Here is a 13,738-nt window from a genome sequence, read left to right as displayed (position 1 = left end):
AAGTTTACTTGTTTATTCTTTTTAATTATTTAGTTTTCATAGTATTTTAATATATTGAGGGTATTTATGTAATTTTTATTTTGGCCGCCAAACTCTCTTTTCTTAAATATAGTATAGACATCCTTTAAAAAAAAAAAAATATATATATATATAGTTTAGACATATACTGCGAGTAGAAATAAACATTCAAATTTTCTAAAAAAAAGAAGAAATAATAATAAAGATTCAAATGTTATGTAGGGTTCAATATAAAGCACCATAAATTTTAGAAGGAAGTAAAGTGTTAAAAATTGTCCTTAAATGAAGGCCTAAGTGATGAGGGGAGTTGAGAATGGAGTTATTATACTAAGTCAGAGTCTCAGAGGTTCAATTCTCCTCCGACATGACTAAAAAAGAAAAGAAAAATAACATACATAATCGAAAATAAGCAATTAAGTTTAAAACGTATATAGCCGTTAAAAACTTATCTCACTAGGATCTTGAACATATCAAGTTATCAAACAAAGACCACTACATAAATGATTCTATTCAACCGAGTATGAGTGCGCTTCTAATCCTTACGTCCGCCAACATTCTATGATTAACAACTTCCATCCTAAGTTACCAAACAAACAACCAACACTGCTTAAAAATTAAAATGATTCTATTTGACCATACGAGACATTCACGTCGTAAATGGATTAAGATGTTCTTAACCTACTCATACAACCAATCACTCTAATATCATGTTTCGGACACGGAGGCCCGATTTACGAAGCTCTGACTTTTTTAAGAAAATCAGAAAATGACATCCCATTGCTGATAAAGGCCCCCATTTTTCACCCATTATTACCCAACGACCACATTCCTCACCTCGCATAGCTTTCATAGCCAGCAGAGAAAAGCGAGTCACTGAGTCACTACTCTACTTAATCATCAACACTCCACCAAGCCACAAACCCATTTCAGTTTCTCGGCTCTGTGGAACTTGGAATCAAACACTTTGAGAAAACGGGTAAGCATCTCTTTTTTGGGTCGAGAATATTTCACTTTCCCCTTCTCTTTATAGCTATCTCTCTCTCTCCTCCTCACCCTCTGCGATCCCAAAACCCTCTTTTCTTTCCATTTTCAGCAAAACAAGCTCCGATTTGGTGCTAATTCTCACTGCATCTTGTGATTTGAGCTGGGTTGCTTTTGATTATAGAGGTTCACTCATTCATAACAGTTTGATTTGATTTTGAATTTTATTAGTTTGGTTGGTGAGTTTTGTGATTTTTTTTTTGCTCATAAAATTCAGGTATGGTTTTTTTGTTTTCTTATTTCCTGTGATAATCTGAGGTGGGTCTGTTGAAACCTTGGAAATTTTTGATGGGTTTTTGGTAATCTGAGATGGGTGTGTGTTTGATTTGTGAATTGTAGGGTGTAAGAAGTGACGAGGGGGCGGGTGTTTGTGATGAGGAAGGGTTCGAAGAGCAATTGCAAGTCGGTTTCTCATAAGCTCTTCAAGGACAAAGCCAAGAACCGTGTCGATGACTTGCAGGGCATGTTCGTGGATCTCCAGTTTGCCAGGAAGGAGAGCCGCACTATCGATGCCACCCTCCTCGAAGAACAAGTCCATCAGATGCTCCGCGAATGGAAATCCGAGCTGAATGAGCCGTCCCCAGCTTCTTCTTTGCAGCAAGTTAGCTTCATCATCATTTACACGAATACTTTTGCAGTGCATTTATTGAACTACAGTGATCATATATTGTTTCTGTATCTGCATTTTGTGTGTAATCCATGTGCCATAAAATACATCATGTGAGATATGTGGGTTATGGTTTTTGTTTGAAAGGGTGTGGTGCTTGTCAATGTAGGGTGGTAGTGTTGGTTCGTTCTCTTCAGACATTTGTCGGCTGTTGCAGCTTTGTGAGGAGGAGGATGATGCCAGCAGTCCATTAGCTGCACCAAAACCTGAGCCTAACGATCAGAAATTGGAAGTCGGAGAGAGTTTGGTCTTTCAAGAGGTGGTTTACTCCTGCTTTCCTTCTCGTTTCTTCTTTTCTAAACTGATAAACATGCTTTTAATTTACTATTTTTGCTCCGCTGTGAAGCGGAGAACCAGTTTGTAAACGAGCACTGATTGGTGATTGTACTCAACTTATTTCAGGGGTTCAGTGTGAATCATGGGCAACAGGAACACGGCTTTCCACTGGCTGATCAGGGCAAAAGCTCCCTTTTAGGAGTTCGCAGTGCCGGTGTTAACAATTTGGAAGGGGCTAATCAATTGGACTATCAGCAGTTTGACTTGCATCAAGACTTTGATCACAACTACTACAGTTGTTTTAATGGTACAGCTTTGAGTGCGGGTGATGCATTGTCTCATGTCACTAGTTATCTACCAAGTATATGCCCTCCACCTTCAGCTTTCTTAGGCCCAAAGTGCGCACTTTGGGATTGTCCTAGGCCTGCTCAAGGGTTGGATTGGTGTCAAGACTACTGCAGTAGCTTTCATGCTGCTTTAGCGTTGAATGAAGGACCACCTGGCATGGCTCCAGTCCTACGACCTGGGGGAATTGGCCTTAAGGATGGCCTACTTTTTGCTGCTCTTAGTGCAAAGGCACAAGGAAAAGATGTTGGAATCCCTGAGTGTGAGGGAGCTGCTACTGCAAAGTCTCCATGGAATGCACCTGGTAAGTGCATATGAGCTATATTTCAATATGTTAAGCAGAAGTCATATGTAACTTTCGTTGTGAATTTTGTTTGGTGGACTAATTATGTTTTGTGATTTCAGAACTCTTTGATCTTTTGGTTCTTGAGGGAGAGATGCTTCGGGAATGGCTCTTTTTTGACAAGCCTCGAAGAGCTTTTGAGAGTGGTAACAGAAAGCAGAGGTCGTTGCCAGATTACAACGGACGAGGTTGGCATGAGTCAAGGAAGCAAGTGATGAATGAATTCGGAGGGCTGAAGAGATCCTATTATATGGATCCGCAACCCCTGAACCATTTTGAGTGGCACCTTTATGAATACGAGATCAACAAGTGTGATGCTTGTGCCCTCTATAGATTGGAACTGAAACTTGTCGATGGGAAGAAAAATTCCAAGGGGAAACTAAGTAATGATTCAGTTGCTGATCTCCAGAAGCAAATGGGAAGGCTTTCTGCTGAGTTCCCCTCTGATAACAAGCGCAATGTGAAGGGCAGGGCCAAAGTGAATGCAAAGGTTGGTGTTGGAACTGTCTATTACACTCCAACTCGAGGGACAGCAACAAATGGGACATTTGACTATGGAACAGGTCCACCATATGATTATCTTGTTGACAATCTAAGTGGTTATTACCTAACATAACTCCAAAGTCTGGAAGAGGATTGATGGGCGTGAATAAGCATGCCCTTAGATTTTAGTTTACAGTAAGCAGTGGCGGGTTCATGCATTTTCTACTTCACTTATCTGGTCTTCTGTTTCTTCTATTCTTAAGTCAAGCTCATTTTTGGCTCTATGGAGATACTGTGAATAGCTGCCTCACATGGAATGCCACATTAGAGCATATTCTAACATTGTCAGCAAATTTTATAACTAATTGTGATATGATGTCAAGCTGGAAATCAGCAGTTTCACCAAAACTAGAATGGGATGCAGCATGCCGTTTGTTAAGGGTGCATTCTGCAATATGAACTTTCTAGTTGTTGTGTATTGGGTATATAATGATACCTCTCTATAAATGCACATTTCATTGGGTTTTGTATTAAATATGCACCACAGTTTTAAAATCTTCACTTTTGTTGATGCTGATGTTACGATCCATAATGCAGCTACTGCCCTATAATGTTTGCCTCAAGATGTGGTCGCTGTACCTAAAGGTTTGTACTAAAAGGATTGCAACTCTTATCAGCGTTAGAGAGCAATTCCAAACAAGAACGCGACATAATCAAATTTTTTCACCATCATACAAAAGTTCAATATGTGCATTGGATAAATGAAATTTAAAGCATGACAAACAAGTCAAAACTGTCTTGTTCGAGTCGTTTCAACATTTTGACTAGGAGCATTATTCAGAACAAGGCCAAAACTAAAGGGCAACATTATAACAAAGCTTGGAAATTACTAGGCTATGGTAACATTGTATCCTGGCTTTCTAGGCATCAGGTGCTTCAGGACTTCTTCTTAAGCATCACCATCATCTTCAAGATGGTTAACCCGTTCACATTCATCAATCCATTCACTGTAGCTGCAGAGTTACAGCTTTCACATCAATAAGAGTAGCTGCTGACTAACAATTTTCACATGTGTGTGTGTGTGTGTAGGTGAGAGAGCGAGAGTTGGTTTACTTACATGTCTATTGCTTCAGACAAAGCTGCAAATACAAGGGAAAACAGAAATAAATATAAATATATTCATTAAACTGCAGAATTTTGATTAGTAACGTTATTCATTGTAATTTTACTGGGAAGAACATATTGATAATATAGCGTATTTTCAAAAGTGAATCAGTGTTCAAAGGGAAAAAACCCAATATCATTCATAACTTTTTCCACAAGTTTTAGTAAAGAAAGCATATTCAATGCTGAATACCTATTGCATGCTTCACATAATTAGAATTTGACTCTAAAGAAAAGATTTCAGATTAACTAATATATCATTAACCCTGCCAGAGACAAGAGGATTTGAACATACCATTGACAGTTGTGCTGAAGCTTTCTTGGCATATTCTGCAATTGGCTTCCCCGATCAAGTTCTTCATATCACTGAAACAAGATAAACAATAAAAGTAAGTACAATGCCAGATATATAAAACCTTAACACTAAAAGTAAACCTTATTAGGTTCTGCATTGCCTTACAATTTGGTTAAAAGACTCATAAATCAGACAAAAATAATTGAAAAAAAAAAATTCTCACATGCGGCATTCGACACTGGAGCCATGGCCACAGAAGGGACAGCTGAAGACGGTGTCAAGCTTGTCCATCCGCTTCTTCGGAGCCGGCTTTGCTGTTGACTTCCTTTTCCCCATTGCTCAACTATCTCCTCTACAGTCAATATCCAACCATCAAGAACGTAACTTAATGAATGTTCCGAAATTCTTCTATATATCCAGTTTCAACCATTTCATCCTTTTACAATTCCCTCCTCACAATCCCATTCCAATAATCAATATAATTAAAAAGGTAGCACCATTCTACGAGCAAAAAAGCATAAAAGATCAAACACACATAGACATTATGTAAATCAGCTTTCGATCAGTGTAAGTGTGTAACGTTGATCTCTGTAACAAAAAAAAAAAATCATGCAACCATCCCCAAATTCCACAAAATGTTTTGGAATTTGATTCAATCTCTAATGAAAAACCTAGATTTCCTATTCTCTTCGTTTATTAACCCCCCAAATAGAGGCAAATATATAAATTACGATCAATAAAATCCAAACGAAACGAACAATAAAGAAAAAAAACACACACACACACACAATATTTACCGGAAGATTTGAAGAACTAGCCTCCACGTTAACTATTCTCCAATGCTCGCCGGAATCAAAACCCTAATGTTCACGCCGAGCAAATAGAGAGATCACAATGCGCAGATAGTGTTTTGGAAAATCGACGAGTTCCCCCCACACCTGTCTGAGCTTCGCTTTAAAACCGTGTAAAAGCAAAGGTGACGGTCCAATTAGTGAACTCAAACGTCGTCGTTTTCGTTTTTCTCTAAATCGCATACCCGACTCGACCCGAATCGGCCCGGCCCAAAGTGAGCCCAATTTTCGAAATCCAAGGAACTTTCACTATCCCCTACCTCACTCAACCTCGAAAACCCTAAAGCTCAGAATTGCTCAAAGCTTCACCAATGGCGTCCGTCCACTCTCTCTTCCTCCATCCACCTCTCGTCTCCTTCACACGACCCAGTGGCTGCTCTCTCTACTCCAAACCCCGAAATCCCCGTTTTACCCTCGCCTGCTCTTCTTCTTCTTCTTCTTCTTCTCGGAAATCGGCTCCGGCCACCGAGCAGGAGGTCCTCCAGGCGATTTCCGAGTCCTCCGAGAAGAGCCTGCCGTGCGTGAGAACGTACGAGAACGAATTGGCGCGGCTGGGACTAGTCGGAGCCGTGGATTTTCAGCAGGCTCTGACGGCGGCCGCCGCCGACGGAGGAGAGGCCGCCGACGAGCACATTAGGGAGGGCGTGCCCGCTATGGTTGTGGAGACTTTGTTCCCGGGTAACTCCGACCCGTACAGTACAATCTCGACCCGGCTGGTTAGTTCACTTAGCTCTAAAGCTTGGAACTTTGTGGTAATAGATGAGAATTAGAACTAATCAATCATTAACAAATGTGTAATGTGTTGTATGTAATGCTTAAAGACTCAAAAATGGCTGAAGAATGTTGGTGTTATAAGCATTATAGTGTATTTTTAGAGTATGAAAATCGGCATTAAATAATTTCAAAAGAGTTAAAATTGCAACACTTACTATGGTAATGTTCCAAGTTAATTTAATAATGTTAACACCAGGCGGCATTGTTTGATAGTTCAGCGGATTTGGAACTAAACTGTAGCCAATGTTTAATATTCCAATTTTGAACAAAAAAGAATTTGGAACTGGAAAGCCTAAGAACTGCAGAGAACTATCCTGTTGTAGCAGTCTCACAAGTCCTCACAATTGCGCCGTGGGAGGTTGCTATTTTGTGTTAGATGTGTGTCACGACCTTGTGTGCCTTGTCCTGCATGAATCATGTTGGTTGGTGTCTATTACGTTTTGATTGTTCTGAACTTCAGAGTGTTTTTGCTGCTTTCGTACTGAAATGAAATTCCACGGAACATATTTTGATACCTGAGGGTCCTTTCTGGTCAAGAATAATGTCATTTGTAGAGAGTTTTTGCTTTTCTGAATGGCTGTTGTAAAGTTGACATTTTTAACAGTTTCTTCCTGCTAGAAAAGTTAAAGAAAAAGCTGGTAAATTGAGAAGCTCCATCACTGAAGATATGCTGTCAACCACTACTTCTAGAAACATACTTTCTATGACGTTTAGACAAGTAGTGTTAGAACTACTCTGGAGCTTTCAACTAGTTGTTTTCAGACCTGGAACTCAAAGGAATATGAAGGATCTTGAGAACCCCAGAGAGGTTTGTCTTTGTTCTTTATTTGTAGATTTATACAGTTGGATATTGGACAGCTGCATTACTTTCTTGTAAAATGTAATATCATTAGTAATCTCTGTCCTGCAGGTGTCACATGATACTGATGGGTTCAGTTCTCTTATGCATTTCGTATCAGCAGGTCCCTGGATGTGTCACCCTTAGTTCATCAGACGAACGGATTTTATCTGTGCTCGCAGAAGTTGTCTGCATCTCTGCTCTTCAAAATACAGAAAAACAATTTCTTGAAGATTACACGGGCAAAACACCAAGTAATTTCCTTCATTGGTTTCGAAAGCCTGGAAGGACTGTATCAAAAGATTCCTCAGTTGTCATATACAAATTATTTGAAGATGAGATAGTTGAAAATGCCAAGAGTCTGCTCGAACATTTTCATTCCACAAAGAACAGTTTTAAGTCTGTAAAAGCAAAATCAAAGTGGTGGACACCATCTGCACTCTCTAAACTGGAAAAGATTGGTGGTCTGGAATTTAGTTCTTGGACTAGTGAGTATGTTCCAGCTTACAAGCTACAAATTGATGCTAATCGGCTTAAGGATGTGAAATTTGAAGGCTGGAGAAAATGTGGAGAAAATAGTTGGGAAGTTCTTTTGACACACTCCCAGATGGTATTTTCTTCTTTCCTTGTCTTTGGGCTTCTGGATTTCAATCTGGAGAAAATAGCTGGGAAGTTCATGTTATGCCAATGCTTTCTAGCGCAATCTGATATAGGATGATAATAATTTACATGAAGTTATTCTATTAATATATCTCTCTTTGCGATAAAGCCGCATTGGAGATTACTTCTCTAATGTTTGATTTTTGTGTATCTTACATATGGCTTGCATGCTACTTTATTATTCTGATTTACAAAATTTGCAGGTTGGATTGGCTGATATAATAGATATGTACTATGAAGATCTTTACACCCTGCCTGATAAAGAACTATCTTGTGGTGTCATTGCAAGTTCCACCAACTTATCTAATAAAAAGGTAATGTACAGCATATCTCTTTTTTATCTCTTGATTATCAATTGATTGATTGAAGACCTACATATATATATATATATATATATATATATATCTGTGTGTGTGTGTGTGTGCGTGTGCGTAACGTGCTCTGCAACTAGCAGTTAAATATAATCAATGACATATGGCTGTTAGAAGGTAAATACTAGCAGAATGTTCTCTTTCCTCACTAGAAAAGTTGGCTGAAGTCCCCCATCTTCTGCTACTGGAAAGATACAGTAATTATATGGCACAAGTATCAGAAGTTTGGAGACATAAATATGTAGAAGGAAATTGATATATTGCTCGTCTTTGTTTTCTTTCTCTATAACTCTATAAGAGATGTAGGATGTCATCATACATTTTCAGTATTTTTTTTTACCCTTGCCTTACTAATAGTTTAAATAAATCTTAAGATATTTGTTTATCTTAAATGCTTCCCATTCAGCATTAGATCAATTCTACACAATTGCAGCAATCTTTGATTAATGAATTCAGATGGGATAATGTGTTTGAGTTGAGTTCATTGGTATACTGCTTACTGGTTTCATTTATTTCAGACAGGCTCGTTCTTATTAAAATTGCTATCTGTCTCCCTTGCAAGTGGAATTCTTCTCGTTGCAATCAGTGCTCTTGGTCAATTTGGTTTACCTTATCTACATAAAGGTGGCAAGTACTTGAGAGAACACAGGTCTATTCCATCGTCTGAAGTTGATAGTGCACTAAATCAGTGTTCAGATGCCGTGAAGGTATGAATGCAGCAAGACTGTTATATCTGTGTACCATGTCCAATTTATTACATTTTGAATTACGCATCTGTAGTCAGTTCGTGCACAATTTCGAGTATGCCAAAATGGGAGTAGAGAAGCAGGTTGTTCATAAGAAGTTATTCCTAGAAACTATCTTAATATAATTCTGTGATGAAATGAAAATAAATGATTTACTGTTTGCCTGAATCTTACTATGCTTTCGAATCATCTGATAAACCTTATTGGACAGTTGGAAGCATTTTGCGAATCAGTTGTTAAAAAGATAAAAGATTCTCTGGGTTGGCCTGGTGAGATAACGTTGGAAACAAATGTGGGTGCTTGGACTGGCAAAGTACCAGATTATTTGAGGATGGCTGTTGGCGAAGACATGCCAATCTCTTCCCCTTTAGATAAAATTGATGAAGACTTGAAAGCGTCGGCACAAGATATTGCTAGTTATCAGGTAACTGAAGTAACCTTCTTGTGTCCTTTCCCCCATTCAACTTATAGCCATCTCCATTCTCCATCAAAACATGGACACATTTCAAATACTTTTCAAATTTCAAATATTAATCAACTTGGCCATTGCCTTTGCTCTCTGGCTAGTGGGAAAGATTTTTTTGTTTTTGTTTATTATGTTTAAGGGGTTATTCTCTTCTTGTGACTGATTTCAAGAATCAATGCTGTAGGATGCTGGTGGTGTTATCATTTTGATCATGTAATATTAGAGAAAAGTATTATCATCATTATGTTGATGTAGTGCTGGAGTGAATGTTTTCTACTTCTATACTTTGGTGATGATTGGTGTTTTTGATATATCTGCATGCTGTTTTGGGCTATATATAGGTGGTTCTGTCAGCAGATGGAAAGATAGTGGGATTCCAACCTCTAAGCAGGGCTGCTGTTAACCATTGGGCTGCCAATCCCTTATCGAAGGAGTTATATGGAGGAAGAAAGCTTTCTCCTGGTATGTCCTGCTGTTATCTGTTATTATATTATGAATTGCCACTCATATTCTTTTGGTCCATGAGTTCACTATCTGGTTTGTTTCAAATAGGGTTGATGGAACCTGGTCTCAAGGTCCAGTGCCCAGATGAGGTCGCTGTCATAGAGTTGTTGATGTCAGTAAAACCAGATGCATCATTTGCGTTGGCCCGGCCAGTTCGATAATCATTTGCCTGTTAATTGCATACGAGGATGAGAATGCACATCTTGGTAATGACAGTGCCACCATTTATTTGTGCATAGGAGGATGAGAATGCACATCTTGCTGATGACAATGAAAAGGATATGATGATATTCACAAATAGGATAAGAAGCTGGTGCTGAGATGTGTTGAGAGGAATTGCTAATTTCACTTTCAGTTGAGTCTCAACTTGAAATCAAATGGTTTGTTTTTGCTGGAAGAAAGTAAAGAGTGCCTTGTACATAGGAATTCAGTTAGATGAGATACTTCATCACATGATTGAGATCTGCAAAGTCCCCAAGTTTAGTAACTCTTCTCTTCCTTCAGCTGCAGATATGTGACAAATTCTTTGCCTCCCATCACCAAGTACTAGTTAATCGCCTAATTTGGGTCAATGGTCATAGTGAAAATGACTCTTTATTCCTTAATTTGGTTTTGGCAATCTGATTGTAATGAATGCTTTTGAAATATCTATTGCAACTCTGCCTTACCATCATCTAATTATGTCTACTAAAAAGGGTTTGGGGTTACTGTTGCGAGCAATGGTGACTAGGGCTGTCAATTCTAAGGACTAAAATATCGAAGATCGAGGATATATCGACAGTCTGGAAAATGGAAATTTCGATGGAAATATCGAAGAAATATCGATATCGGTAAATATTTGAGAAAAATTATGGAAATTTAAAGAAAAACTTGGAAATTTTGAATGAAACTTTTACATATGTTTATTTGATCAATTATCTACTTTATTTCAAACGAAAATGTTGAATAAACATTGTTATATATTGAGTTGTAATAATTTAAGGTGAAGTAGTATATGCTGAGTCGTCTAACATTTGTGGATATTTAACTTAATACTCTCAATGTTTTTTAAAAGTTATAGTAGATGAAATGGTGAATTATATTAATTAGACCAATACAATATTACAATACATTATGTAAACCAAAACTTAGTAATTGTAAATAATTGTATACCTAGTAATATTAGTAATTTTTTATTACCGAAATAACAGCATGAGAAAGGTATGAAGCATGAAGCTACGAAACTTGAATTGTGTAATAAATTAGATGACAATGTTTTTTTTTTTTCAAAAGTAAAATATTTGAAATATTGGTATTTCAAATTGAGAATTGGTGGTAAAAAAAAATTAATAGTAAATTGGTTATTCATTACATATTTACTATAACCTTCTGGTCACTACTTATATTAAAAGATGTAATTAACAAATACTTTAGTTGAAGTGTTGCAAGAATGATTGAGTCACCAATGTTCTTCACGAGTGACCGAGGTTCGACTCTTGGTCTGGGCATCATTTTTATTTGCAGTTTCAAGTCTCATTGGGCACGTGGGCTTTCAGGTTGGTGGGGCCGCGTGATAAATGAAAAGTGGATCAGAATTTCGCGAGATATTCCCTAAATTTCGGGAAGTTTCGAATATTTCGCGAAAATTTTGAAAATATTGAGAAATTCCCAAAATTTCGATCGAAATTCCTTTGGTAACTAAAGAAAGTATCGGGGTCTCCCAAAAACGAAAATTTCGCCAAAATATCGGCGAAAATTTCGATTTTTTAGTCTTGGTCAATTCCGACACGACCCGATAACACGACTCGAAACCCGCATGAAATAAAGCGGGTTGAACCCGCACGATTAAAAAGCGGGTCGGCCGTGGGTCAACCTGCCATGACCCATTTAATAAATGGGTCGGCCACGGGTCAACCCGCCAACACGAAGTGAATCCGTATAACCCGATTACCCGATTATGCTATATTTCTTCTTGAAATATTAGACGTTAGGAGTTTTTGATCATAGGATTAGACAATTTGAAATATTTTGTTTTATAATTATTGGATTTAATTAGTTATGAAGTACATATAATTATTTATATTCTTCGTCTTGTGGAGTTTTTAGTGAATTTAATCAATTTTTGTATTTTTTAGTTAAATGGGTCGCATTGTTAACCCTTAAATGGGTCATTTTGTCTAACACGACACGACCTATTTATTAAATGGGTTAAGCGGGTTGGAAACGGGTAACTCGTTTAATAAATAAGTTGGGTTTGAGTTTAAATTTTTGACACGATTATTAAATGGGTTGGGTTTGGGTTTGTATCTTGTGACACGATAAATACCTTGACCCGACACGAACCCAACCCGACACGACCCATTGACAGCCCTAGATGACCAGACGTCTGTGTTCCTGCGTTTTGTCTGGCCTTATTACTTTGTTGCCCTTGACAGGTGTTGGCAGCCTGTTTCGGCGGGTGGCTTTGATTCGGTTCTGCGTGTTTGCTCAGGAGAAGGATAGCTGCGCTTTTGATCTGCATGGAGGACAGCTGCTTGTTTTATCTGCATGAAGACAAGAGAGTTAGAGTTAGTTCTAGACGGAGATGTATTTATTGTATTCGGTACTATAACTCCAATATTTGATTGCATCTTGTAACTTGTATGTGGAGTTGGTGGGATTTTATGGCTGAGATACCATCACCAAACAGATCATATTTCCTATGAACTTTATAATACAGGTAAGTGCTTGCTTCAGTCAAATTTTGTTCAGTAGTAGTCCAAATATGAGTGACCAAACTCTGCATATTGCTATGTATCCATGGTTTGCTATGGGGCATTTGACTGCATATCTTCACATCTCGAACAAACTCGCAGAGAGAGGCCACAACATCTCATTCTTTTTACCTCTCAAAACTCAATCCAAGTTGCAGCACTATAATCTCCACCCTCATCTCATTACATTCATTCCCCTCGATGTCCCTCATGTCGATGGGCTCCCTCTGGGGACTGAAACCACAGCTGACATTCCTCTCTCTTTAGGCTCTCTTCTTGCCACTGCCATGGACCTCACCCGACCCCAAATCGAACAATATCTCCTCAAACTCAAGCCTGATTTTGTGTTCTTCGATTTTAGTTACTGGTTGCCTGATTTGTTGCGTCAACTAGGCAATTAGATTCAGTCAGTATGTTACTGGCTAGTTGATCCTGCAAGTGTATGGTACCTGCTAAACCGAGGCCTGTCGAGAAAGAAAGCATTGGATGAAGTTGATCCTGTACACCCTTTGCTGTGTTTCAGTAGTTCATTCTCAATCAAGTAACAGACTCACGAAACTCGAGCTTTTGATGCCTTGGAAAACAAGGAATTTGGTAGTGGGTTGACATTCCGAAGCTGGGTGTGCTCCCTAACCTAGGTTCGAATTCCGAAGCTGTCAAAGTGGCCAGACACTATGCTGCAATGCACAGTTTGAGCATTTCACATGCGCTGAAGGGGTTTTTATCTTGGGCCTAGGAAGCCTTTGGGTTCTCCTTGACAAAGTTAAAAAAAAAGATTGCATGTTTTTTTCCTCTAAATCTCGTGCTTCCCAAAATTCCTGCGATTTTTTTTTTAGAGTAATAGTCAATCACTTTATTAATAATAATAAGAAAGATTGCAATTTATAGATTTATAGATGTAGAAACTACATCAAAATGAAAAATAACAAAAACAATACTAGATCAACAAGGCATCGGAAATAAAACCTAATAAGGGTACTGAGAAATGCTATAAAGCATTGAATTAAGCACCAAGCAGAGTCCAGTCTATGTAAAACTGTACCAATAGTATGGTCAACCATACTTCCATGCAAAGAAATACGTTAAATAGAGGGTAACATTCTATTAAGGTAACCGACGGTAGTGTGACTGACCTTGTCTACACCACACAAATTGATACGTTGA

At 38.3% G+C, this 13,738-nt stretch overlaps 3 protein-coding genes and 1 pseudogene across 9 annotated transcripts; 3 read left to right on the top strand and 1 right to left on the bottom strand.

The window, feature by feature from the left end:
- The first annotated feature begins 836 nt into the window (after positions 1–836).
- Positions 837–3,708, top strand: LOC133729544 (transcription factor VOZ1). Of its 6 annotated transcripts, none has more exons than XM_062157079.1 (6): positions 865–994; positions 1,112–1,185; positions 1,399–1,660; positions 1,836–1,985; positions 2,129–2,651; positions 2,753–3,708. In XM_062157079.1, exons 3-6 carry the CDS (start codon positions 1,433–1,435, stop codon positions 3,304–3,306), a joined length of 1,455 nt encoding a protein of 484 aa, XP_062013063.1. In that variant the 5' UTR covers positions 865–994; positions 1,112–1,185; positions 1,399–1,432; the 3' UTR covers positions 3,307–3,708. The 6 variants fall into 6 exon arrangements, with proteins under 6 accessions (XP_062013060.1, XP_062013063.1, XP_062013065.1 ...); XM_062157081.1 differs by having other exon boundaries at positions 1,112–1,276; XM_062157076.1 differs by lacking the exon at positions 1,112–1,185 and having other exon boundaries at positions 837–994.
- A 194-nt stretch (positions 3,709–3,902) lies between these two features.
- Positions 3,903–5,564, bottom strand: LOC133729545 (transcription elongation factor 1 homolog). The gene is made up of 5 exons (XM_062157082.1): positions 5,430–5,564; positions 4,856–4,984; positions 4,633–4,703; positions 4,291–4,312; positions 3,903–4,186 (listed from the first exon to the last, which is right to left on the bottom strand). Exons 2-5 carry the CDS (start codon positions 4,966–4,968, stop codon positions 4,123–4,125), a joined length of 270 nt encoding a protein of 89 aa, XP_062013066.1. The 5' UTR covers positions 4,969–4,984; positions 5,430–5,564; the 3' UTR covers positions 3,903–4,122.
- A 172-nt stretch (positions 5,565–5,736) lies between these two features.
- Positions 5,737–10,515, top strand: LOC133729541 (uncharacterized). Of its 2 annotated transcripts, none has more exons than XM_062157074.1 (8): positions 5,737–6,199; positions 6,862–7,065; positions 7,217–7,705; positions 7,959–8,069; positions 8,645–8,833; positions 9,084–9,296; positions 9,680–9,800; positions 9,891–10,515. In XM_062157074.1, the coding sequence occupies exons 1-8, from the start codon at positions 5,795–5,797 to the stop codon at positions 10,001–10,003; spliced, it is 1,845 nt and encodes a 614-aa protein (XP_062013058.1). In that variant the 5' UTR covers positions 5,737–5,794; the 3' UTR covers positions 10,004–10,515. The 2 variants fall into 2 exon arrangements, with proteins under 2 accessions (XP_062013058.1, XP_062013059.1); XM_062157075.1 differs by having other exon boundaries at positions 5,739–6,199; positions 7,220–7,705.
- A 1,809-nt stretch (positions 10,516–12,324) lies between these two features.
- Positions 12,325–13,179, top strand: LOC133729543 (cyanidin 3-O-galactoside 2''-O-xylosyltransferase FGGT1-like; annotated as a pseudogene).
- Positions 13,180–13,738: the final 559 nt, after the last annotated feature.

Source organism: Rosa rugosa, chromosome 2 (genome assembly GCF_958449725.1).
Source record: "Rosa rugosa chromosome 2, drRosRugo1.1, whole genome shotgun sequence".
In the NCBI taxonomy this organism is placed as follows: domain Eukaryota; kingdom Viridiplantae; phylum Streptophyta; class Magnoliopsida; order Rosales; family Rosaceae; genus Rosa; species Rosa rugosa.
The sequence above is the reverse complement of the archived record's forward strand: the minus strand, read 5'-3'. Positions and strand labels throughout refer to the sequence as shown.

Excerpts from the sequence above, each read along its gene's own strand:
- LOC133729544 (XM_062157076.1), top strand. The coding sequence starts at position 1,433 with ATGAGGAAGGGTTCGAAGAGCAATTGCAAGTCGGTTTCTCATAAGCTC. Across the intron at positions 1,661-1,835 it reads CAGCTTCTTCTTTGCAGCAA|GGTGGTAGTGTTGGTTCGTT; the intron begins GTTAGCTTCATC and ends TTGTCAATGTAG. Across the intron at positions 2,652-2,752 it reads GTCTCCATGGAATGCACCTG|AACTCTTTGATCTTTTGGTT; the intron begins GTAAGTGCATAT and ends TTGTGATTTCAG.
- LOC133729541 (XM_062157074.1), top strand. The coding sequence starts at position 5,795 with ATGGCGTCCGTCCACTCTCTCTTCCTCCATCCACCTCTCGTCTCCTTC. Across the intron at positions 6,200-6,861 it reads GTACAATCTCGACCCGGCTG|TTTCTTCCTGCTAGAAAAGT; the intron begins GTTAGTTCACTT and ends CATTTTTAACAG. Across the intron at positions 9,801-9,890 it reads AGGAAGAAAGCTTTCTCCTG|GGTTGATGGAACCTGGTCTC; the intron begins GTATGTCCTGCT and ends TGTTTCAAATAG.
- LOC133729545 (XM_062157082.1), bottom strand. The coding sequence starts at position 4,968 with ATGGGGAAAAGGAAGTCAACAGCAAAGCCGGCTCCGAAGAAGCGGATG. Across the intron at positions 4,704-4,855 it reads TCCAGTGTCGAATGCCGCAT|TGATATGAAGAACTTGATCG; the intron begins GTGAGAATTTTT and ends ATCTTGTTTCAG. Across the intron at positions 4,187-4,290 it reads TTGTCTGAAGCAATAGACAT|CTACAGTGAATGGATTGATG; the intron begins GTAAGTAAACCA and ends GTAACTCTGCAG.